The 23345-nt window shown below is 49.2% G+C and overlaps 1 protein-coding gene across 11 annotated transcripts in view; it reads right to left on the bottom strand.

Moving 5' to 3' along the window:
• Positions 1-23345, bottom strand: part of ADGRE2 (adhesion G protein-coupled receptor E2) — a 61495-nt gene that overhangs the window by 24699 nt on the left and 13451 nt on the right. For 6 of the 11 annotated variants that reach the window (XM_033198373.1, XM_033198376.1, XM_033198368.1 and 3 more), the window contains 8 exons: positions 21839-21885; positions 21638-21715; positions 20753-20930; positions 8527-8634; positions 7951-8162; positions 7233-7406; positions 4507-4704; positions 3487-3722 (listed from right to left, as the gene is read on the bottom strand). In XM_033198373.1, the coding sequence (XP_033054264.1) occupies positions 3487-3722; positions 4507-4704; positions 7233-7406; positions 7951-8162; positions 8527-8634; positions 20753-20930; positions 21638-21715; positions 21839-21885 (1231 nt within the window). Of the gene's footprint in view, positions 1-2526; positions 2629-3486; positions 3723-4506; positions 4705-7232; positions 7407-7950; positions 8163-8526; positions 8635-20752; positions 20931-21637; positions 21716-21838; positions 21886-23345 lie in introns of all 11 variants that reach the window. The other 5 variants (XR_004434098.1, XM_033198375.1, XM_033198374.1 and 2 more) reach the window with 5 other exon arrangements.

Below are 23345 nucleotides of genomic sequence, written 5' to 3'. Positions count from 1 at the left end.
CACGGAGGATCACTTGAGTCCAGGAGGTTGAGACTGCAGTGAGCTGTGATTGCACCACTGCACTCCGGCCTGGGCAATAGAGCAAGACCTAAATTGCAGCATTTAAAATTTCTATTTAAAATAGAAAATGAGTCCAGGTGCAGTGATTCATGCCTGTAATCCCAGCACTTTGGGAGGCTGAGGCGGGTGGATCATTTGAGGTCAGGAGTTCGAGACCAGCCTGCCCAATGTTGTGAAATCCTGTCTCTACTAAAAACACACAAAAAGTGAGCTGTGTGTGGTGGCGCACGCCTGTAATCCCAGCTACTCGGGAGGCTTGAACCCAGGAAACAGAGAGCAGAGGTTGCAGTGAGCCGAGATCACGCCACCGCACTCCAGCCTGGGTGACAGACTGTTTCTAAATAAATAAATAAATAAATAAATAAATATAAAATGACTGAATGGTCTCTTAAAATTCCTTTCTATGGCTGAATAATATTTCACTGTGGGTATGTTACTTTTTGTATCCATTCATCAGTGATAGGCATTGTTTCCAATGTTTGGCTACTTTAAATAATGCTTCTATGAGCATTCATGTACAACATGTTTCTAAACGTTTATTTTAGGTTCAGAGGTACATTTTATAGGTTTTTTATGTAGGTCAATTGCACGTTGCGGCGGTTTGGCGTACAGATTATTTTGTCACCCGGGTCATCAGCACAGTGCCCTATAGGTTGTCTATTTATCATTACCCTCCTCCCACTTTCTACCCTCAAGTAGGCTTCGGTGTCTGAAGTTCCCTTGTGTCCATGGGTACCCAGTGTTTAGCTCCTACTTATAAGTGAGAACATGTGGTATTTGATTTTCTGTTTCTGCATTCACTTAGGATAATGGCTTACAGCTCCATCCATATTGCTGCAAAGGACATGCTCTCGTTATTTTATCTTATTTTATTTTTTTTGAGATGGAGACTCACTCTGTTGCCAGGCTGGATGGAGTGCAATGGTGCCATCTCGGCTCACTGCAACCTCCGCCTCCCGGGTTCCAGCGATTCTCCTGCCTCAGCTTCCCAAGTAGCTAGGATTACAGGCACCCACCACCACGCCCGGCTAACTTTTGTATTTTTAGTAGAGACAGGGTTTCACCATGTTGGCCAGCATGGTCTCAATCTCTTGAACTTGTGATCCGCTTGCCTCGGCCTCCCAAAGTGCTGGTTTTACAGGCGTGAGCCACCACATCTGGCTGATCTTGTTATTTTTTATGATTGCATCATTTACAAGTTTTTGCATGGACGTCTGTTTTCATTTGTTTTGGGTATATACCTGGGTCATATGGTAGCTCTATGGTTAACTTTTGGAGGATTAGTGTTAATAATTCACAAAACCAAAAACAGAAAAAGAGGAAGCACTCCCCAAATCTTCTACGAGGCCAGTATTACTCTGACACCAAACCCGGAAGTAGACATCACAAGCAAAGAAAACTGCAGACCAAAATCCTTTATGAAAATGAATGCAAAAATCGTCAAAAAATATTAGCCGACCAAGTCCTGCAACATAGTAAAAGGATTATATACCATGACCAGGTGGTAATTATCCCAGGAATGTAGGCTAGTTTAACATCTAATCATCCATCAATGTAATACACATATTAATATAATAAAGGATTAAAATATATGATCGCATTATAGTTATATAATCATATAATTATATGATCACATTATAAGATCACATTATAATTATATAACCATATAATTAACTGTATATAACCATATAATATTCCCCAGGACTCAAAGGTAAATAACCATATATAACCATATAATTATAATGTGATCATATTTTTTATTTTTTTGAGACGGAGTCTCACTCTGTCCTCCACGCTGCAGTGGCGCGATCTCGGCTCACTGCAAGCTCTGCCTCCCGGGTTCATGCCATTCTCCTGCCTCAGCCTCCTGAGTAGCTGGGACTACAGGCGCCCACCACCGTGCCTGGCTATTTTTTGTATTTTTAGTGGAGACGGGGTTTCACCATGGTCTCGATCTCCTGATCTTGTGATCTGCCCGCCTTGGCTTCCCAAAGTGCTGGGATTACAGGCGTGAGCCACCGCGCCTGGCCGTGATCATATAATTTTAATCCTTTATTCTATTATGTGTATTAATAGAACAAAAGATTAAGTAATTAAGTAATCATATAGTTATATATGATTATATAATTATAATGATATAATATGATTAAATAATTTAACGTGATAATATAATTTATAATTATATAATTATCATATTTAATTATATCATATACTTATATAATATATAACTTACATAGACATGTATTTATATATAAATTACATATAAAATAATCTAATATAAGTATATAATTATAATGTGATCATATAATTTTTATCCCATATAAGTAAAAATTATATGCTTCGGAAATGCATTTGACAAAATCAAACACAGTTTCATCACCAAAATACCCAACACACTAGGAATAGAAAAGAATTTCTTTAACCTGAAAATGGATATCTATGAAAAATCCTCAGCTAACATCATACCTTAATGAGGATAGACTCAATGCTTTCTCCCTAAGTTCAGGAGCAAGACAACACTGTCTGCTGTTCTAGTCAACAGCGTCCTGGAGGGTTCAACCAGTGCAACTGGCAAACAAACAAGCTAGAAGAGTACCTGGCATAAAGTAAGCATCTTGTAAATCTTAACTATGACAATATCAATTATTTTGGTTATTCAAATCAGATCTACTTTTTCAAATGAAAAATTGAAGCATCCTAAAAGATCTGGATACAGTAGGTTAGATATTAAACAAATGCTATCATGAGCACTTTGATTTCATTCTTGCTATTTCAATGAGAGAGATTTAAATACATTATCCCTAACTTATTAGTATCTTTTAGAGACAAGGTCTCTCTCTCTTGCTCAGGCTGGAGTGCAGTGGCGTAATCATAGCTCACTGCAACCTCAAACTCCTGGGCTCAAGTGACCCTCCCAGCTCAGCCTCCTGAGTAGCTAGGACTACAGGTGTGTGCCAGTATGCCCTGCTAATTTTTTAAATTTTGTAAAGAAGGGGTCTTGCTGTGTTGCCCAGGCTGGTCTCAAGATCTTGGGCTCAAGTGATCCTCCTGTGTCAGCCTCCCAAAGCACAGGGATTCCAGGCGTGAGCCACTGAGCCTGACCCTCCTTAATTATTATAATCTTCTAGCAGAAAGATGCCCTAGGGATTATGCCACAGTGTCTTTGTCCTCTTTGTACTTTCCAAAGACTTGCCCTTTATTTCATTCAGAAAATTTCCGAAAACCCTCTTCTACAATGCCTAGTTTGAAATGTAATTGAAATAAACTCAATAGCTAAGAACGAGGAGCTGCAGTGTAATCCAACCAACAGAGCCTAAAATTCCTACTGATCTAATTAAAAGCAGGTATCATAAAAATGCTATCTAGGTTCTAGCAATGGCCACGGTTATGCCGTAGAAGATAAGGACTGTGGGAATTTGCATTAACCGGGAAGGTGTTCCATAAAGGTGAGGCCTGGAGGCTGCAGAAATGGCCACTATCACAGCTGGGACTCCATAGCCCACAGGGAACATGAGCTTCTTTGTGAATCTGTTGATGCTTGAGTAGTTGACCACCATCAGGTTCCGTGCAGTGAGGAAGAGGTACAGGGCCTCCAACAGCATCCAGGTGAAGGCGGCCAGGTAGAGATAATGCAAGGCACCGGCAATGATGGCGCACAGCACCTGGGGGAGAAGTAAGAGACGTCCAGAGTGGCAGTCAGATTTGAGTGTGACCCATGGCTTCTCCTGTACCATGCTGTTGGGGAGAATTCTGAGATATTTGATGGCATTGTAGAGAATATGTGCTTTGTAGTTGAGTCAGGCAATGGGAAATTGGTGGTGTTGTCTTCTAATATTCCCCAGGACTCAAGGGCCTATATATATGTACACACACACATATATAGATACACGTATATACACAAACACATATATACGCATATACACACATACACATATATGTGTATACACACATATATATACATATATACACGTATATATGTGTATATATACACACACATATATAAAAAATATATACACACACACATATATACATGTGTGTGTGTATATATATATATATATTTTTTTTTTTGAGATGGAATTTCACTTTTGCTGCCCAGGCTGGCGTGCAATGGTGCGATCTCGGCTCACCACAACCTCCACCTCCTGGGTTCAAGCGGTTTTCTTGCCTCAGCCTCCTGAGTAGCTGGGATTACAGGCATGTGCCACCATGCCTGGTTAATTTTGTATTTTTAGTAGAGATGGGTTTTCTCCATGCTGGTCAGGCTGGTCTAGAACTCCCGACCTCAGGTGATCTGCCCCCCTCGGTCTCCCAAAGTGTTGGGATTACAGGCATGAGCCACCACGCCCTGCTGGGCCATTATATTAAGGAATCCAATGGCACATCATTCCATGAGCCAGCATCCTCTCTGTCAAGGAAGGGAGCCCCCTGGAACACCACTGTCAATACCTCATGTTCGGTTCGATCAATTGCCACGAGGAAGAGGAGGTGGGCCAGGAAGAGGCAGAGTGAGAGCTGCAGATGCAGTGAGGTGCTGGTGTTCTGGATGGCTTTGCACAGGAGGAAGGTGAGGGCCGCCAGGAGGAGGCACAGCAGAGAGAGGCTCAGCCCCATGTAGGTGATGACAGTCAGCACAGGATTCTCCTCCTGGGACCCCCAAAAGAAGAGCTCACAGTTATGCTTTCTTGCTCTGGGATAATGACCCAACCACCATTTTTAATTTTTATTTTGGCATAGCACATTCAAGAATGAGGCAGCCAGCTCAATTTGTGAAGGTGTCACCAATTTAATTTAATTTGTGAAGTTGTCACCTGAGCCTCTTGGGTGTCTGGGAATACAAGGGTAGTCATGCAGGTGACAACAGGTGTGCATTATAGTCATGTATGGCACCATGCCCTGCTAATTTTTTTTTTTTTGACAGAGTCTTGCTCTGTCGCCCAGGCTGGAGTGCAGTGGCACGATCTCGGCTCACTACAACCTCTGCCTCCCTGGTTCAGGCAATTCTCTGCCTCAGCCTCCCGAGTAGCTGGGATTACAGGCGCCCACCACCACACCTGGATAATTTTGTATTTTTAATAGAGACGGGGTTTCACCATCTTGGCCAGGCTGGTCTTGAAGTCCTGATCTTGTGATCCACCCGCCTCGGCCTCCCAAAGTGCTGGGATTACAGGCGTGAGCCACTACGCCCGGCTTAACTTTTAAAAAATTTTTATAGAGACAGGATCTTTCTGTGTTGCCCAGTCTGGTCTCGGATTCCTGGGCTCAGGTGATCCTCCCACTTCAGCCTCCCAAAGCACAGGGATTCCAGGTGTCAGCCCGTTAGGTTTCGAAGGAAAGGTGAGGGTTAAAGAAAGACAGAGAGAGAGAGAGAGAGAGAGAGAGAGGAGAGAGAGAGAGTTGGCAGCTCTACAGCAACACAGGTTTATGTCCAGCATGAGACCTGTGGAGCGGGGAACTAGCTGCGTGCCAGAATCCACTGCCGCTTACAGGCTGGTGTAGTTACAAGTCTGGGCGGGAGGGGCTGGGTGATATGGCTTGCTGCCTGGGAGGCTATTGATAAGATGATCCTGCGATGGAAAACAAAAGGGTGGTTTGACCCTTTTTCCCGCAGGATCTGATAGTGATGTCCCTTGGATCTACTCCAAGTGATGAGATAAGAAAGTCAGGTGGGCCAGACGTGGTGGCTCACGCCTGTAATCCCAGCACTTTGGGAGGCCGAGGCGGGTGGAACTTGAGGTAAGGAGTTCAAGACCAGCCTGGCCAACTTGGTGAAACCTTGTCTCTAGTGAAAACACAAAAATTAGCCGGACATGGTGGTGCATGCCTGTAGTCCTAGCTACTCAGGAGGCTAAGGAAAAAGGACCTCTTGAGCCCAGGAGGTCAAGGCTGCAGTGAGCTATGACTGTGCCAATGTGCTCCAGCCTGGGTGACAGAGACCCTGTCTAAAAAAAAAAAAAAAAAAAAAGGCAGAGTTTACCCTGGGTGGGCCAGACCTAATCAGATGAGTCTTTACAAGATCTGGGCTCTTCCTGGAGAATCAGATTCAAAACTTGTGATGGTTAATACTGGATGTCAACTTGATTGGATTGAAGGATACAAAGTATTGATCCTGGGTGTGTCTGTCAGGGTGTTGCCAAAGGAGATTAACATTTGAGTCACTGGGCTGGGGAAGGCAGATCTACTCTTAATCTGGGTGGGCACCATCTTATCAGCTGCCAGCGTGGCTAGAATATCAGCAGGCAGAAAAATGTGAAAAGAGAGACTGGCCTAGCCTCCCAGCCTACATCTTTCTCCCGTGCTGGATGCTTCCTGCCCTTGAACATCCGACTCCAAGTTCTTCAGTTTTGGGACTTGGACCAGCTCTCCTTGCTCCTCAGCCTGTGGATGGCCTATCGTGGGACCTTGTGATCGTGTGAGTTAATACTTAATATACTCCTATATATATATAGGAGTATATTATATCTATTATATATAGGAGTATATATACATATATACTATATATGTATATATATTTTATATAGGAGTATATACATATATACTATATATGTATATATAATATATAGGAGTATATATACTATATATGTATATATATATATAATATATAGGAGTGTATATACTAATATACTATATATAATATATAGGAGTATATATACATATACTATATATGTATATATTCCATTTTATATATATATATGTGTGTGTGTGTATATATATATATATCATTAGTTCTGTCCCTCTAGAGAACCCCGACTGACACAAACCTTAAGAGGGATTCCGCATGAAGGAATATTTTTTCCTTGGCTTCCAGATAGGAATGCTGAAAGGTTGCCAGAGGGTCATGTGAGAAAGGATGTGAGTGGCCTCTAGGAACTGAATGTGATGCCTTCCTGACAGCTAAGAAAGCGAGACCTGTTTTACAATAATAAGAAACTGAATTCTGCCAGCAACCAGGGAGCTTGGAGAAGGACCTCAAGTCTCAGATGGAACGGCAGCCCTGGGGGTGGGGCGACATGATGATTTCAGTCTTGTAAGACCCTGAGCAGAAAAGCCATCTTGCTCTGCCAGCTTGCTGACCCATAGCTGTGAGATAATGCATTTTTGTAAAGGCTGCTACGCTTGTGGGGATTTGTTACACAGCAGTAAATGCAGAGTGCAGCCTCTCCTAAGGGTCTCACCTGTACATCATAGGGGGCCATGAGGACGGCAAAGCTGCTCAGGTGGGTGCAACGGCAGATGGTGCTGGTATCTCTGGTGCCCATCGTGCTGCAGCCTGTGGTGGCCCAATGACCACATCCATTCTGGCCATGCTCCCAGTAGACACAGAGCACCTTCCGTCTTGGTATGACCGACTGCAGAAACAGAACACAGGTGTGGGCCGGGCGTGGTGGCTCACGCCTGTAATCCCAGCACTTTGGGAGGCTGAAGCAGGTGGATCACTTGAGATCAGGAGTTCGAGACCAGCCTGGCCAACATGGTGAAACCCTATTTCTATTAAAAAAAAAAAAAAAGTACAAAAATTAGCCAGGCGTGGTAGCACACACCTGTAATCCCAGCTACGAGGGAGGCTGAAGCAGGAGAATCACCTGAACCTGGGAGGCGGAGGTTGCAGTGAGCTAAGATTGTGCCACTGCACTCCAGCCTGGCTGACAGAGTGAGACTGTCTCAAAAAACAAAAAAAAAAAAAAGAGAAAGAAAAAGAACCCACGTGTAAGCTGGTGGATGGGTCTGATGCTCAGAGATGCTTACCCTAAGCCGGCTTGGGAAGGACTGACTTTCCTGGGGAGATAATGTACCCGTAACAGAGACCCCTGAGCCCCAGGGCTGAGCTGGGCAGCAAGGCTATGCCTGGACTCAGACTCCTCACCGCCGCCCCCCCCCTCCACCAGCACTCACACGGTGGGAGAAGGTGAAGGTCACTGGGGAGCTGAGGTTTTGGGTGTCGCTGTTGCTCAGAAAGGCAGAGATGACATCTGAGAGCAGGATGGGGAGCAAGCCCTGGTGTGTCTCATTCAGAACCACCCGCTTCTCAGGCTCTGAGACCAGGGGGACCTCAGCCAGCAACTTGCCCATCCCTGGAATGGAGACAAGGCCCACCACAGAAGGGCCTGCGGGACAGGGCCAAGATTGAATCTTGGAGTAGGTTGAATCTCTGGGTCCACACCAGAGTTCCTCCGCTCCGCACAGAACGTTCTACTCATGGAGATGGGCTACCTTCCTCTGGCTTCACCCGTCCCACACTTTCCTTCAATCTTTAGTTCTATGTGTATCACATCCTGCAGGACAAGACCACAGTTGATATCTCGGGGTCCCCAACAAGGTCCCTACCTCTTCAGATGGGTTCTCCTCTTACAGCCCCACCCCACCCACCCCACACTTCCCTTTAATCTTTAAATCTCTTATTTTTCACATTCTTGGGCATCTTGTCCCACCACGAAGCTTCACTGACCACCTCCCCATCTCAGCCATTACCTGGGTCACCAGATTTCTGTGCCAGATTCCAGTCCAGCTGCATCGTTGCCTGATTCTGTCTCAAGGTGACATTCCCGTCTACTTGCTTCTGCACCTCCAGGGAAAGTTCTATGAGTTGTGGGAATTATATAAGGGAAATTAAGTTAGGAATCGTGCCTACAGTGGTTGATATACTATGACTTAATTTATATACTATATACACATATAGGCTGAAGTTACAAAATATCAGAAGAGAATAGTATGAGCAACTGTATATCCACAAAGTAGATAACCTAGATGAACTGGACACATTCCTAGTGACACGCAAACCACTGAAACCAACTCAAGAAGAAATAGAAGATTGGCCGGGCGCGGTGGCTCACGCCTGTAATCCCAGCACTTTGGGAGGCCAAGGTGGGCGGATCACGAGGTCAGGAGATTGAGAGCATCCTGGCTAACAAGATGAAACTCCATCTCTACTAAAAATACAAAAAAAAAAAAAAAAACCGTCTCTCCTAAAAAAAAATACAAAAAATTAGCCGGGCATGGTGGCGGGCACCTGTAGTCCCAGCTACTCAGGAGACTGAGGCAGCAGAGTGGTGTGAACCTGGGAGGCAGAGCTTGCAGTGAGCCAAGATCGCACCACTGCACTCCAGCCTGGGTGACAGAGTGAGACTCCGTCACAAAAAAAAAAAAAAAAGAAGAAGAAGAAGAAATAGAAGAACCGAACAGACCTACAGACCTATAACAGATTACACAGATTACATCAGTAATCAAAACCTCTCAAAGCGAACAACCCAGACCAGATGACTTCACTGGCGAATTCTACCAATAGCTTAAAAAAGAATGAACATGAATCTTCTACCTGTTCAAAAATACAGAAGGGGAGGAAACACTATTTAAACAATTTTATGAGGCCAATATTGCTCTGAGGTCAGGAGTTCGAGACCAGCCTGGACAACATGGCAAAACCCTGTCTCTACTAAAAATACAAAAAAATTAACCAGGTGTGTAGGCACATGCCTGTAATCCCAGCTACTGGGGAAGCTGAGGCAGGAGAATTGCTTGAATCTAGGACACAGAGGTTGCAGTGAGCCGAGATTGTGCCACTGTACTCCAGTCTAGATGACAGAGCAATAGATGAAGACATAACAAGAAAATAAAATTATAGACTAATATTTCTTATGGACGTAGATGCAAAAATTTTCAGCAAAAATATTAGGAGTACATTTTACCAAGGAGACTCAGACATTATAGGAAAGTTTTTGAGTTTTTTTTTCTGAGACAAAGTCTTACTCTGTTGGTCAGGCTGGAGTGCAGTGGCACGATCATAGCTCACTGCAGTTTCCTGGGCTCTAGCAATCCTTCCAACTCAGCCTCCCAAGTAGCTGGCACTACAGTTGCTCACTACCACACCCAGATAATTTTTAAATTTTTTGTGGAGATGGTGTTTCAGTATGTTTCCAAGGCTGGTGTTTCAGTATGTTTCCAAGGCTGGGCCTGAGCTCCTGGGCTCAAGCAATTCTCCCACCTTGGTGGCCTCCAGCGATGTTGGGCGTGAGCCACTGCTTCTGGCCTACAAAAGTGTTTGAAAGAAATAAAAGGTCCTCTGTAAATGGAAAGGCATCCTATGTTCATGGATTGGAAGACTTTCTATTGTTAAGACAGCAATACTCCCCCAAAGTGGTCTAGAGCCTCAATGCAATCCCTATCAATATTTTAACCTATTATCATTTTGCAGAATAAGAAAAGTTCATCTTAAAATTCATATGGTGTTGTAAGGAATCCAAATACTCAAAAACAACCTTGAAGAAGAACAACAAGGTTGGAGGATTCACACTTCCTGATTTCAAAACTTACTACAAACTGACAGTAATACTGGCATATAACAGAATAGAATTGAGAGTCCAGGAATGAACCCATCCATCTTATGGTCGGTTGATTCTCAACAAGGGGTACCAAGACTATTTAATGGGGGAAAGAATAATCTCTTCAACAAATGGTGCTGAGATTACTGGATAGTAACATGCAAAATAAGGAAGTTGTGACCCTATCTCACAGAACAAACAAAAATTAACTCAAAATAAGCCAGTGACCTAAGTTTAGAAGCTAAAACTAGAACGCTTAGGAGGAAACAGGGGTAAATCTTCCTGGTCTTGGATTTGGTAATGAATTCTTTTTTAATTTTTATTTTTGAGACAGAGTCTTGCTCTGTCATCCAGGCTGGTGTGCAGTGGCACAATCTCGGCTCACTGCAACCTCTGCGTCCCAGGTTCAAGCAATTCTCCTGCCTCAGCCTCCCGAGTAGCTGGGATTACAGGCATGTGCCAACAGACTTCGTTAATTTTTTTTGTGTTTTTAGTAAAGACAGGGTTTTGCCATGTTGGCCAGGCTGGTCTCGAACTCCTGACCTCAGGTGATCTGCCAGCCTTGGCCTCCCAAAGTGTTGGGATTACAGGCGTAAGCCACCACCCCCAGTCAACGAATTCTTAAGTACGACACCAACTGTACATGCAACAAAAGAAAAAATAGATAAACTAAATGTCTTCAAAATTTAAAACATCTATTCATTAAAATGAAAAGACAATGAAGAAAATGAAAAGACAGTCTACAGAATGGGAGAAAATATTTTGCAAATCATCTATCTCAAATGGTCTACTATCAGAATGTATAATGAATGCTTACAACTGGACAACCAAAAGACAAACAGCACAATTAAAAATAGGCAAAGGATTTGAATAGACATTTCTCCAAAAATGACATACAAATGGTGGGCAAACACATGAAAAGATGTTAAACATTGTTAGTTATTAGGGAAGGGCAAATCCAAACCTCAATGAGATATCACCTCACCGGTTAAGCAGCGTAAATACCCAAGCATAAATACCCAAGGTTCATTGTCTCACACCAGGGAAATTGAGGACATGGACACATAAGAAGTGAGTTTAAGAGTGGAGACAGGGGCTCCCAAGTGGGGCTTCTGGTTGCGTGGTGAAATGCACGAAGTTTTGTAGATGAGCTTGGGTAGGTGGTGTCTAATTTACATAAGGCTCAAAGATTGGTCAGAACAGGTGAGTCATTTACATGGAGCATGAAGAAGCTGGCTGCCCCAGCCTAATATTTTATTATGCAAATGAATTCTTTACCTGGCTGGTTCCATGTTGCCTGCTTCTGTACTGTACATGTGGTTGACAAAGATAAGGGAAGAGGGAGCTTCCATGTTGAACATGCCTGGCCCCCAGGTAGCCTTTTCCTATTGGCACAGCTGCTGGCATTCACCTGTACAAGCTTCCAGCCTGCTTCTCTATGTCTGCAGCTTGATTTTTCAGGCTGCTCATTGTTAGAAAAGAAATGATTTGGGGGCTGGTTTTTATTAAAAGGGAAACCTTACTGAGGACTCTCTTACCTTTGCTAACTGCCTAAATAATTTCTTTTTCACTCCTGTATCACTGGGATGAAGAGAGGTAGGTTAACATGTACAGACATACAGTTAGATAAAAAGTATAAGTTCTATTTTTTTTTTTTTTTTTTTGAGACGGAGTGTCGCTCTGTTGCCCAGGCTGGAGTGTGGTGGTGCGATCTCGGCTCACTGCAACCTCCGCCTCCCGGGTTCAGGTCATTCTCCTGCCTCAGCCTCCCGAGCAGCTGGGACTACAGGCGCCCGCCACTACGCCTGGCTAATTTTTTGTATTTTTAGTAGAGACGGAGTTTCACCGTGTTAGCCAGGATGGTCTCAATCTCCTGACCTCGTGATCCACCCATCTCGGCCTCCCAAAGTGCTGGGATTACTGGCGTGAGCCACCGTGCCCCGCCCAAGTGTTTGACAGCGGAGCAGAGTGACTATAATTAACAAGAAGGTATGATATATTTCAAAGTAGCTAGAAAAGGGGACTTAAATTGTTCCCAACACATAAAAATGATAAGTACTCAAAGTGGTGGATACCTCAGATACCCTGGGTTATACATTGATCGTTATACATTCTGGGCAAGCAGCAAAGTATCACATGTACTCATAAATATGTACCAATAAAAGCAATTAAAAAACAGAACCAAAGAAAATAAAACGGAAGTAACAAGTTTTGCTGAAGATGTGGAGATGATAACCCGTGTATGTTTCTGGTGGGGATTTAGGATGGTGCAGCTGCTTTGGAAAAACAGTTTGGCAGTTCCTTCAAAAGTTGAACATAGAATTACCATATCACCCAGCAGTTCCACTCCTTAGTATATACCCCAAATAACCGAAAACAGTTATTCAACCCAAAATGTGTCCACCAATATTCATAAGAATACTATTCACACCAGCCATCTAAACCAAAAATTAAATTAGAAGTACTGGCCGGGCACGGTGGCTCAAGCCTGTAATCCCAGCACTTTGGGAGGCCGAGATGGGCGGATCACGAGGTCAGGAGATCGAGACCATCCTGGCTAACACGGTTAAACCCCGTTTCTACTAAAATATACAAAAAACTAGCCAGGCGAGGTGGCGGGCGTCTGTAGTCCCAGCTACTCAGCAGGCTGAGGCAGGAGAATGGCGTGAACCCGGGAGATGGAGCTTGCAGTGAGCTGAGATCGCGCCACTGCACGCCAGCCTGGTCGACAGAGCGAGACTCCGTCTCAAAAAAAAAAAAAAGAAATCCTCTTCCGTCCCCCAAAAACCATCTGAATGGGCTTCCCTTTTGGCCAGGGCACTCTCAATTTAACCAGAAAGATTAGTTCAGGCTATGGTGGGAAGTGGGGGGTCTGACATGCCTCGTTATGCCCTCCTCCCTTTTGGAGTTCAGGAAAAGCCGACCAGCATTTAACATCAACACAGACCTTAAGTCTAATAAGAAACATTTACAGTCTATTCTCTCTGAAGCCTGATAACTGAAGGGTTCATCTGGATGATAGAATTTCGGCCTTCACAGCCCCTTATTGTAATCCAGACATTCTTTTCTATTGATAATAACTCCTTCAACCAACTGCCAATCAGAAAAGCTTAAATCTACCTATAATCTGGAAGCACCCGCCCCACATCTCCACTTCAGATTGTCCTGCCTTTCTGGAGTGAACCAATGTGTATCTTAAACGTATTTCATTGTTGTCTCACGTCCTCCTAAAATGTATAAAACCAAGCCGTGGAGCCAGGCACTGTGGCTCACCCCTGAAATTCCAGCACTTTGGGAGGCCGAGGCAGGTGGCTCACGAGGAAAGGAGATGGAGACAATCCTGGTTAACACAGTGAAACTCCATCTCTACTGAAAACACACAAAAAAGTTAGCCAGGCGTGGTGTTGGGCGCCTGTAGTCACAGCTACTTGGGAGGCTGAGGCAGGAGAATCACTTAAACCTGGGAGGTGGAGGCTGCAGTGAGCCGAGATTGCACCACTGCACTCCAGCCTGGGTGACACAGCGAGACTTTGTCTCCAAAAGAAAACAACAACAACAAGAACAACAAGAACAACAACAAAAACCAAGCTGCGCCATGACCACCTTGTGATATAGAAGTTAAAAAGGAATTATTTAGGCAGAGAGTGAGGGTAAGGAAGTCCTCAGACTTTCCTTTTCATGAAAAGTAGCCCCGTATCATTTTTTTTTTCCCTAACAAAGAGCAGCCTGTAAAATCGAGCTGCAGACATAGGCAAGCAAGCTGGAAGACTGCACAGGTGAATGCTGGCAGCTGTGCCAATAGGAAAAGGCCACCTGGGACTAGGCATGTTGAAACTGGCGGCTCCATCTTCCCATCTCTTTGCCAACCATGTGTACAGTAAGGAGAAGGCAAAGACTCCATTTGCATAATAAGATTAGGGTGGGGCAGCCAGCTTCTCTGCACCTTATGTAAACGTCACACCTGGTCCGACCAATCTTTGGGTCCTATGTAAATCAGACACCGACTCCTCAAGCCTGTCTATAAAATCTGGTGCACTCGGCCATGGGTGGGAAGTCCCATTTGAGCATCCTTTTCTCTCACAAGAGAGGGAATTGTTCTCCTTTTTCTTTCTTTGCCTATTAAGCCTCCACTCACAAACTTACTCCTTGTATGTGTCCATGTCCTTAATTTTCTTGGCATGAGACAATGAACCTCGGGTACTACCCCAGACAACAACACACTTCACTTGGGCACATGTTCTCAGGGGCTCCTGAGGGCTCTGTCATGGGCCATGGTCATTCATACATTCATATTTAGCTCACAATAAGTCTCTTGAAATATTTTACAGAGTTTTGACTCTTTTTGTCAATAGCCAAAAGCTGGAAACAACCCAAATGTCCATCAATGGATGGATTAAAAAAAAATGTGAGGTATTCATACAGTAAAATAGTATTCAGCCATGAAAAGGAATGGAATATCGATAAATGCTATGGCAGGCATGAACCACAAAGCCATTATGCTAGGTGAAAGGAGCTAGACTAGATGATCACATATTGTATGATTCCATTTATGTGAGATATCCTGATTAGGAAAATCCATGGAAACAGAAGGCAGATTAGTTGCTGCCAGGGGTTGGAGGAAGGGAGGAATGAGGAGCGGTTGCTTACCATGTGCAGTATTCACTTTTGGGCTGATGGAAGTATTTTAGAAATAGAGGTGACGGTTGTATAAATTTGTGAATATACTAGATTCTACTGAAACATGCACTTTTAAAATTTTTTCTTATTTTCATTTTTAATTTTAATTTTTTTGTTTGAGATAGAGTGGCACTCTGTCTCACGCAGGCTGGAGTACAGTGGTGCAAACTCGGCTCACTGCAACCTCTGCCTCCCACGCTCAAGCGATTCTCCTGCCTTAGCCTCTTGAGTAGCTGGGATTACAGGTGTGCACCACCATGCCCGGCTAATTTTTATATTTTCAGTAGAGACAGGGTTTCACTATGTTGGCCAGGCTGGATTTGAACTCCTGACCTCAGGTGATCCACCAATTTCAGCCTCCCAAAGTGCTAGGATTACAGGCGTGAGTGCCTGGCATTATAGGCGGGCCCGGCCTGAAACAGACACTTTAAAGTGGTGAACTTGATGTTATGTGAATTTTATCTTAATAAAATTAACCCTATATGCATTTTCATGCTTTAAAAATTATTATGCAGGCCGGGCATGGTGGCTCACGCCTGTAATCCCAGCACTTTGGGAGGTCGAGGCAAGCGGATCACGCACGAGGTCAGGAGATCGAGACCATCCTGGCTAACAAAGAGAAATCCCATCTCTACTAAAAATACAAAAAATCAGCTGGGTGTGGTGGCGGGCACCTGTAGTCCCAGCTACTCAGGAGGCTGAGGCGGGAGAATGGTATGAACCTGAAAGGCGGAGCTTGCAGTGAGCTGAGATCATGCCACTGCACTCCAGCCTGGGCAAGAGAGCAAGACTCCGTCTCAAAAAAACAAAACAAAACAAAACAAAAATCAACAAACAACAAAAAAAGAAATCATACTTATAGATAAAATGATACTAATTTATAGTATTCCAAATTAAATAAATTGTTCTCTTTTGAAGTGATTTCTACTTTGTTATTTTAAATCTTCATAATTATTTACTGCTGATAATTCATATTACAATGAAAATGCATGTTATTTATGCATTTATTTTTCCTCTCCTTTCCTTTTCTCTCTTCTTTTCTTCTTCTTCCTCTCCTCCTGTCCTCCTCCTCCTGTGCTCCTCCTCCTTCTCCTTCTCTCCTCCTGTCCTCCTCCTCTCCTCCTCCTCCTCTCCTCCTCCTGTCCTCCTCTTGTCCTCCTCCTCTCTTCCTCCTCCCTTCCTCCTCTCCTCCTCTCCTCCTTCTCTCCTCCTCTCCTCCTTCTCTCCTCCTCCCCTCCTCTCCTCCCCCTTCCTCCTCTTCTCCTCTCTCCTCTCCTCTCCTCCTCCTTCTCCTCCTCTCCTCCTCTTCTCCTCTCCTCCTCCTCTCCTCCCTCCTCCTCTCCTCCTCCTCCTCCTCCTCTCCCTCCTCCTCCTCTCCTCCTCCTCTCCTCCTCTTCCTCCTCTCCTCCTCCTCTCCTCCTCCTCCTCTCCGCCTCCTCTCTCCTCCTCCTCCCTCCTCCTCCTCTCCTCCTCCTCCTCTTTCCTCCTCTACTCCTCTCCTCCTCCTCCTCTCCTCCTCCTCCTCTCCTCCTCTTCCTCCTCTCCTCTCCTCCTCCTCTCCTCCTCCTCTCCTCCTCCTCCTCTCCTCCTCCTCCTCCTCCCTCCTCCTCTCCTCCTCCTCCTCCTCCTCGCCTCCTCCTCGCCTCCTCTCCTTCCTCTCTCCTCCTCCTCCTCCTCTCCTCCTCTCTCTCCTCCTCTCTCCTCTCCTCCTCCTTCCTCCTTCCTCCTCCTCCTCTCCTCCTCCTCCACTCCTCCCTCCTCTCCTCCTCCTCCTCCTCTCCTCCTCCTCCTCCTCCTCCTCCTCGCCTCCTCTCCTCCTCCTCCTCTCCTCTCCTCCTCCTCCTCCCCCCTCCTCCTCTCCTCCTCTCCCCTCCTCCTCCTCCTCCTCCACTCCTCCTCCTCCTCTCCTCCTCCTCCTCTCCTCCTCTTCCTCCTCCTCCTCTCCTCCTCCTCTCTCCTCCTCTCTCCTCCCTCTCTCCTCCTCCTCCTCCTCCTCCCTCCTCCTCCTCCTCTCTCCTCCTCCACTCCTCCCCTCCTCTCCTCCTCCTCCTCTCCTCCTCTTCCTCCTCTCCTGTCCTCTCTCCTCCTCCTCTCCTCCTCCCTCTCCTCCTCTCCTCCTCCTCCTCCACTCCTCCTCCTCCTCTCCGCCTCTCCTCCTCTCCTCCTCCTCCTCCTCCTCCTCCCCTCCTCCTCTCCTCCTCCTCTCCTCCTCCTCCTCCTCCTCCTCTCCTCCCCCCTCCTCTCCTCCTCCTCTCCTCCTCTCCTCCTCTCCTCCTACTCCTCCTCTCCTCCTCCTCCTCCTCTCCTCCTCTTCCCCTCTCCTCCTCCTCTCCTCCTCCTCCCCTCCTCCTCACCTCCTCCTCCTCTCCTCCTCCTCCCTCTCTCCTCCTCCTCTCCTCCCCTCTCCTCCTCCTCCTCTCCTCCTGCTCCTCCTCTCCTCCTCCTCTCCCCTCCTCCTCTCCTCCTCCTCCTCTCCTCCTCCTCCTCTCTTCCTCCTCTCCTTCTCCTCTCCTCCTCCTCTCCTCCCCTCTCCTCCTCCTCATCCTCCTCCTCCTCTCCTCCTCCTCTCCTCCTCCTCTCCTCCTCCTCCCTCCTCCTCCTCCTCTCCTCCTCCTCTCCTTCTCCTCCTCCTCCTCCTCCTCCTCCTCCTCCGCTCCTCTCCTCCTCCTCTCCTCCTCCTCCTCCTCCTCCTCCCTCCTCCCCTCCTCTCCTCCTCCTCTTCCTTCTCCTCTCCTCCTCCCCTCTCCTCTCCTCCTCCTCTCCTCCTCCTCATCCTCCCTCCTCCTCCTCTCCTCCTCTCTCCTCCTCCTCCTCTCCTCCTCCTCCTCTCCTCCTCCTCTCCTTCTCCTCCTCCTCTCTCCTCCTCTCCTCCTCCTCCTCCTCTCCTCCCTCCTCCTCTCCTCCTCCTCTCCTCCTCCTCCTCTCCTCCTCCTCCTCTCCTCCTCCTCCTCCTCCTCCTCCTCCTCTCCTCCTCCTCTCTCCTCCTCCTCCTCCTCTCCCTCCTCTCCTCCTCTCCTCCTCCTCCTCTCCTCCTCTCTCCTCCCTCCTTCCCTCTCCTCCTCCTCCTCTCCTCCTCTTCCTCCTCTCCTCCTCCCCTCCTCCTCCTCCTCCCCTCCTCCTCCTCCTCCTCCTCCCTCCTCCCTCCTCCTCTCCTCCCTCCTCTCCTCCTCCTCCTCTCCTCCTCCTCCTCCTCTCCTCCTCTCTCCTCCTCCTCTCCTTCTCCTCTCCTCCTCCTCTCCTCCTCCTCTCCTCCTCCTCCTCTCCTCCTCCTCTCCTTCTCCTCCTCTCCTCCTCCTCTCCTCCTCCTCCTCTCCTCCTCCTCTCCTCCTCCTCCTCTCCTCCTCCTCTCCTCCTCTCCTCCTCCTCCTCTCTCCTCCCTCCTCCTCCCCTCCTCCTCCTCTCCTCCTCTCCTCCTCCTCCTCTCCTCCTCCTCCTCCTCTCCTCCTCTCCTCCTCCTCCTCTCCTCCTCCTCCTCCTCTCCTCCTCTCCTCCTCTCCTCCTACTCCTCCCTCCTCCTCCTCCTCCTCTCCTCCTCCTCCTCCCCTCCCCTCATCCTCCTCCTCCCCTCCTCCTCCTCCTCCTCTCCTCCTCCTCCTCCCCTCCTCCTCATCCTCCTCCTCTCCTCCTCCTCCTCTCCTCCCTCCTCCTCCTCTCCTCCTCCTCTCCTCCTCCCTCTCCTCCTCTCCTCCTCCCTCCTCTCCTCTTCCTCCTCCTCTCCTCCTCCTCCTCTCCTCCTGCTCCTCCTCTCCTCCTCCGCCTCTCCTCCCTCCTCTCCTCCTCCTCCTCTCTTCCTCCTCTCCTTCTCCCTCCTCCTCCTCTCCTCCTCCTCTCCTTCTCCTCCTCCTCCCTCTCCTCCTCTCCTCCTCCGCCTCCTCGCCTCCTCCTCTCCGCCTCCTCCCTCCTCTCCTCCTCTCCCCCCCTCCTCTCTCCCCCTCCTCCCTCCCCCTCCTCCTCCGCTCCTCTCCTCCTCTCCCCCTCCCCTCCTCCTCTCCTCTCCTCCTCTCCTCCTCCTCCTCTCCTCCTCCTCTCCTCCCTTCCTCCTCTCCTCCTCCTCCTCCTCCTCCTCCTCGCCTCCTCCTCCTCTCCTTCTCTCTCCTCCTCTCTCCTCCTCCTCTCCTCCTCTCCTCCTCCTCCTCTCCTCCTCCTCTCCTCCTCCTCGCCTCCTCCTCTCCTCCTCCTCCTCCTCTTCCTCCCCTCCTCTCCCCTCCCTCCTCCTCCGCCGCTCCGCTCCTCCTCTCCTCCTCTCCTCCTCCTCCGTCTCTCCCTCCTCCTCCTCCTCTCCCGCCTCCTCCTCTCCCCTCCTCGCCTCCTCTCCTCTCCTCCTCCTCCTCTCTTCCCTCCCTCCTCTCCTCCGCTCCTCCTCTTCGCTCTCCTCCTCCTCCCGTCCGCCTCCTCCCTCCTCCTCTCCTCCTCCTCCCTCCTCTCCTCCTCCTCCTCTCCTCCTCCCCTCTCCTCCGCCTCCTCTCCTCCTCCTCTCCTCCTCCTCCTCCTCCTCCTCCTCCTCTCCTCCTCCTCTACTCGCCTCCTCTCCTCCTCCTCTCCTCCCTCCTCCGCCGCCTCCGTCCCTCCTCCTCTCCTCCCTCCTCTCCTCCGCCCTCCTCCTCCTCCTCCCCTCCCTCCTCGCCCCTCCTCCCTCCTCCCTCCTCCTCCTCCTTCCTCTCCTCCTTCCCTCCGCCTCTCCTCCCTCTCCTCCTCCTCTCCTCCCCCCTCCTCCTCCCTCCTCCCCTCCTCCTCGCCTCCTCCTCTCCTCCCTCCTGCTCCTCCTCTCTCCTCCTCCTCCTCTCCTCCTCCTCCTCCTCTCCTCCTCCCTCCTCCTCCCTCCTCCTCCGCTCCTCCTCCTCTCCTCCTCCCCTCCTCCTCTCCTCCTCCTCTCCTCCTCTCCTCCTCCTCCTCTCCTCCTCCTCCCGTCTCCTCCGCTCCTCCTCCTCTGCCTCTCCTCCTCTCCTCCTCCCCTCCTCTCCTCCTCCTCTCCTCCTCCTCTCCTCCCCTCCGCCTCTCCTCCTCCCTCCTCCTCCTCCGCTCCTCCTCCTCTCCTCCTCCTCTCCTCTTCCCTCCTCGTCGCCTCCGCCTCTCCTCCGCCTCCTCCCGCCTCGTCCTCTCCTCCTCTCCTCCTCGTCCTCTCCTCCTCTCCTCCTCCTCCTCCTCTCCTCTTTCCTCCTGTTCCTCCTCTCCTCCTCTTCTCCTCCTCCTTTCCTCCTCCTCCTGCCCTCCTCCTCCTTTTTCTTCTTCTAGTTCTTCCTCCTCCTCCTCCTCCTCCTCCTTCTTCTTCTTCCTCTTCTTCCTGTTCTTCTTCTCCTTTTTCCTGCTCCTCCTCCTCCTTCTCCTCCTCCTCGTTCTCCTCTGCTCTTTTTTGAGAAGTGTCTTGCCCTGTAAGCCAGGCTGGAGTACAGTGATGCAGTCATAGTTCACTGCAGACTCAACCTCCTGGGCTCAAGCGATCCTTTCACCTCAGCCCCCCAACTAGCTGGGGCCACAGGTGTGCCATCATATCTGTCTAATTTTAAATATATATATTTTTTTGTAGAGATTGAGTATTGCCATCTTACCCAGGCTGGCATGCATCTCTTTTTCATCTTTTATTTTACTTTGTTGATGAGAGAACACTGACATACAGGTGTGGTCACTTGGCTCTGGTGGGACCAGGAAAGGAATGAGACAGAAAGCATGCAGAGCTGGAGTCTGGGGCAGACCCAGGGACGTACCTGTGCCTGCAGGATAACGGAAGTTCAAGAGCCCAACGGAAAGGTTCTTGCTCAGGCCTCTGAGGACATCCTCTAGGCCATCCAGCAGGTGAGTGGCCACACAGTGCTGCTGAAAGCGGGGCAGGGTCTCCAGGTCCCCGGGGGCCTCCAGCAGCTCATCCAACCCCTTTAAGATGCTCTGGAGGGATGGGGACACACACCTAGTGAGCCATGGGCCAGAGGGGTTGCATGTAGACTCTAACCGCTCAGCCCCAGGGAACAGATCCTAGAGACTGTCTATCTGGGGGATAAAGATGGCATTGGCGGCCGGGCACGGTGGCTCACACCTGTAATTCCAGCACTTTGGGAGGGCGAGGCGGGTGGATCACAAGGTCAGGAGATCGAGACCATCCTGGCTAACACGGTGAAACCCCGTCTCTACTAAAAATACAAAAATTAGCCGGGCATGTGCCTGTAATCCCAGCTACTCAGGAGGCTGAGGCAGGAGAATCGCTTGAACCCGGGAGGCAGAGATTGCAGTGAGCTGAGACTGGGCCATTAAACTCTGGACTGGCGACAGAGTGAAACTCTGTCTTAAAAAAAGAAACAATGTCATTGGATGGAATTCCCTAGGTGATCCTTGACCCTGGTGTACGGCCCCTCAGAGGCCAACACTTCTGTGCGATATCAACGCTGACCTAAACCCAAAGTCCAGGGAAAGCAAGAGGAAAGACATTAAGTGCACTTAGGTGTCCAATAGCTTCCACCAGCCCTGAAAGATGCCAGGAGTCAGACCAGCACCCACAGCATTGGGGCCTGTCCCCTCCCAGGCCAAAACTGCCCCAGGCCTCTGTGGGATGCAGCCACCTTCCTTCCCCTCCTGCTTGCCCTGGGTCCTGCCCTTACCTGGATGGTGACCTTGGCTGAGCTTGTCTTGGAAGTCTCTGCCCAGGTCCTGGACTTGTTGAAGAATTGGGAAAGTGTCTGCAAGAGATGAGATGTGGGTGTCAGAAGCCTGGACGGCGGGTGGGAAGCTTAGACAAGGAGACAGATGCAGTGCTGTGTGGATGGAGTTCCTGCCGCCTCGTTCCCTGCGGGGCCACTCACCTGGCTGTGGACTCCGGGGGCGGGTGTCCAGGTGGGTAAATTCATCTCTGCAGGGAAGGAGACAAGCGGCTCATTAGGCGGGAGAGTGTCTGGTGTGTGTGTTGGGGTTGGGGAGCTTCTAGGTCGGTCGACCTTCACAGACAGTGTCCTTTTGGTTTTTTCTGGTTTCCGTGCTTGGCCTCCCAGCCTGGCGCAGCGGCAGGTGTATGAACCCACGGTGTTGAAGCAGACGGTGGAACTGTCACACTGATGCAGACTGGAGCTGCACTCGTCCACATCTGAGGACAGGAAGAAGGGGGTCAGGCCCTGTCCGAGCCCAGAGAGGGTCCTGTCTCCTGTCTGTGCCCCCAGCTCGTTCTTCCCGGCATTAGTGCCCCCCTTGGAGTGGCGGACGCTAGGCTATGGAAGCGTGGAGAGGCCTGGGCACAGCAGGTGTGCCCCGTGCAGATGTGCAGGTTACGAATATGGTGAAACGTCTTCCTTCCAGTGAGTCATCAGCTGTTGCCTGGGGTCCCCCTGAGCCTCCCCCCTCAGTACCCCAGCTCCTTCCCGGGGACCCCTGCTCTTTTCTCATCTAGCCTCAGAAGAACGAGCGCCTGGCACAGCCGGGCGCCTCCAGCGTTTGTTCCGCTTGGTTTGTGGGGTGCCGTTGAACATGTGATTAGATGTTTGTGGGTCTCTGGGAACGTGGGATCTGAGCTCTCGACCTTCACAGATGGTATTGTTTGGGCCATTGGGGGAGCCCGGAATCGGTTGCCAGCCCGGGCGGCAGCGGCACTGATAGCTGCCCACGTTGTTGAGGCAGTGGGTGGAGCTGTGGCATGGGTTTTGTCCGGAGGTGCATTCATTCACATCTGAGGACAAAGCCAGAGGGTCAAACCCTGTCCCTGACCAGCCCAGGCCTGCCCTCCACTCACTGCACCCACTTCCCTGTCTTTTCATTGCCCCGGACTGAAGACCACTATTGCACGTGTCACCACCTGGTGACCTTCAGTTACACCTTCAAGGCATCTTATGACGATCTTCCTACCAGAAGGGCACAGCAGGGACCATGGTCCTCAGTTTATAGGAGGTGAAAGCAAAAGGGAAACTGAGTCATGGGAGCCGGACTTCCATGACTAAAAACTAAAACCTCTCATCAGCTCCCTCCCTGGTCATAGTGGAGGTTCCCCTTCTCAGAACTGGAAGTGACACCTTCTTCCACTCACACGTGACAGACGAGGAAGGGGTGAGGTCTGGGGGCCCACAAGGGCACTCCGAGCCCCAGAGGCCCTGCCGCCTCCCTGCCGTGTGGTGGGACCTTCCTGGGAGGTGAATCCTTAGGCAGGGGCTTAGCAGGTCCTTGACCTTGTGGGAACCTGCGGATCTTCTCCCTCCTCCTCGGCTGCTTTGCAGGACCTGCCTCGGCTCCATCCCCAGCTCCCATCCAGCCTCACAGCGTCTTCCCGGGGCCTCTACCTGTGCAGAGCTTCGGGTCCTCAGGTTTGAACTTGAAGCCAGGCAGACA

This window comes from Trachypithecus francoisi, unplaced genomic scaffold (genome assembly GCF_009764315.1).
Source record: "Trachypithecus francoisi isolate TF-2019V2 unplaced genomic scaffold, Tfra_2.0 Lachesis_group5, whole genome shotgun sequence".
Lineage (NCBI taxonomy): Eukaryota > Metazoa > Chordata > Mammalia > Primates > Cercopithecidae > Trachypithecus > Trachypithecus francoisi.
The sequence above is the reverse complement of the archived record's forward strand: the minus strand, read 5'-3'. Positions and strand labels throughout refer to the sequence as shown.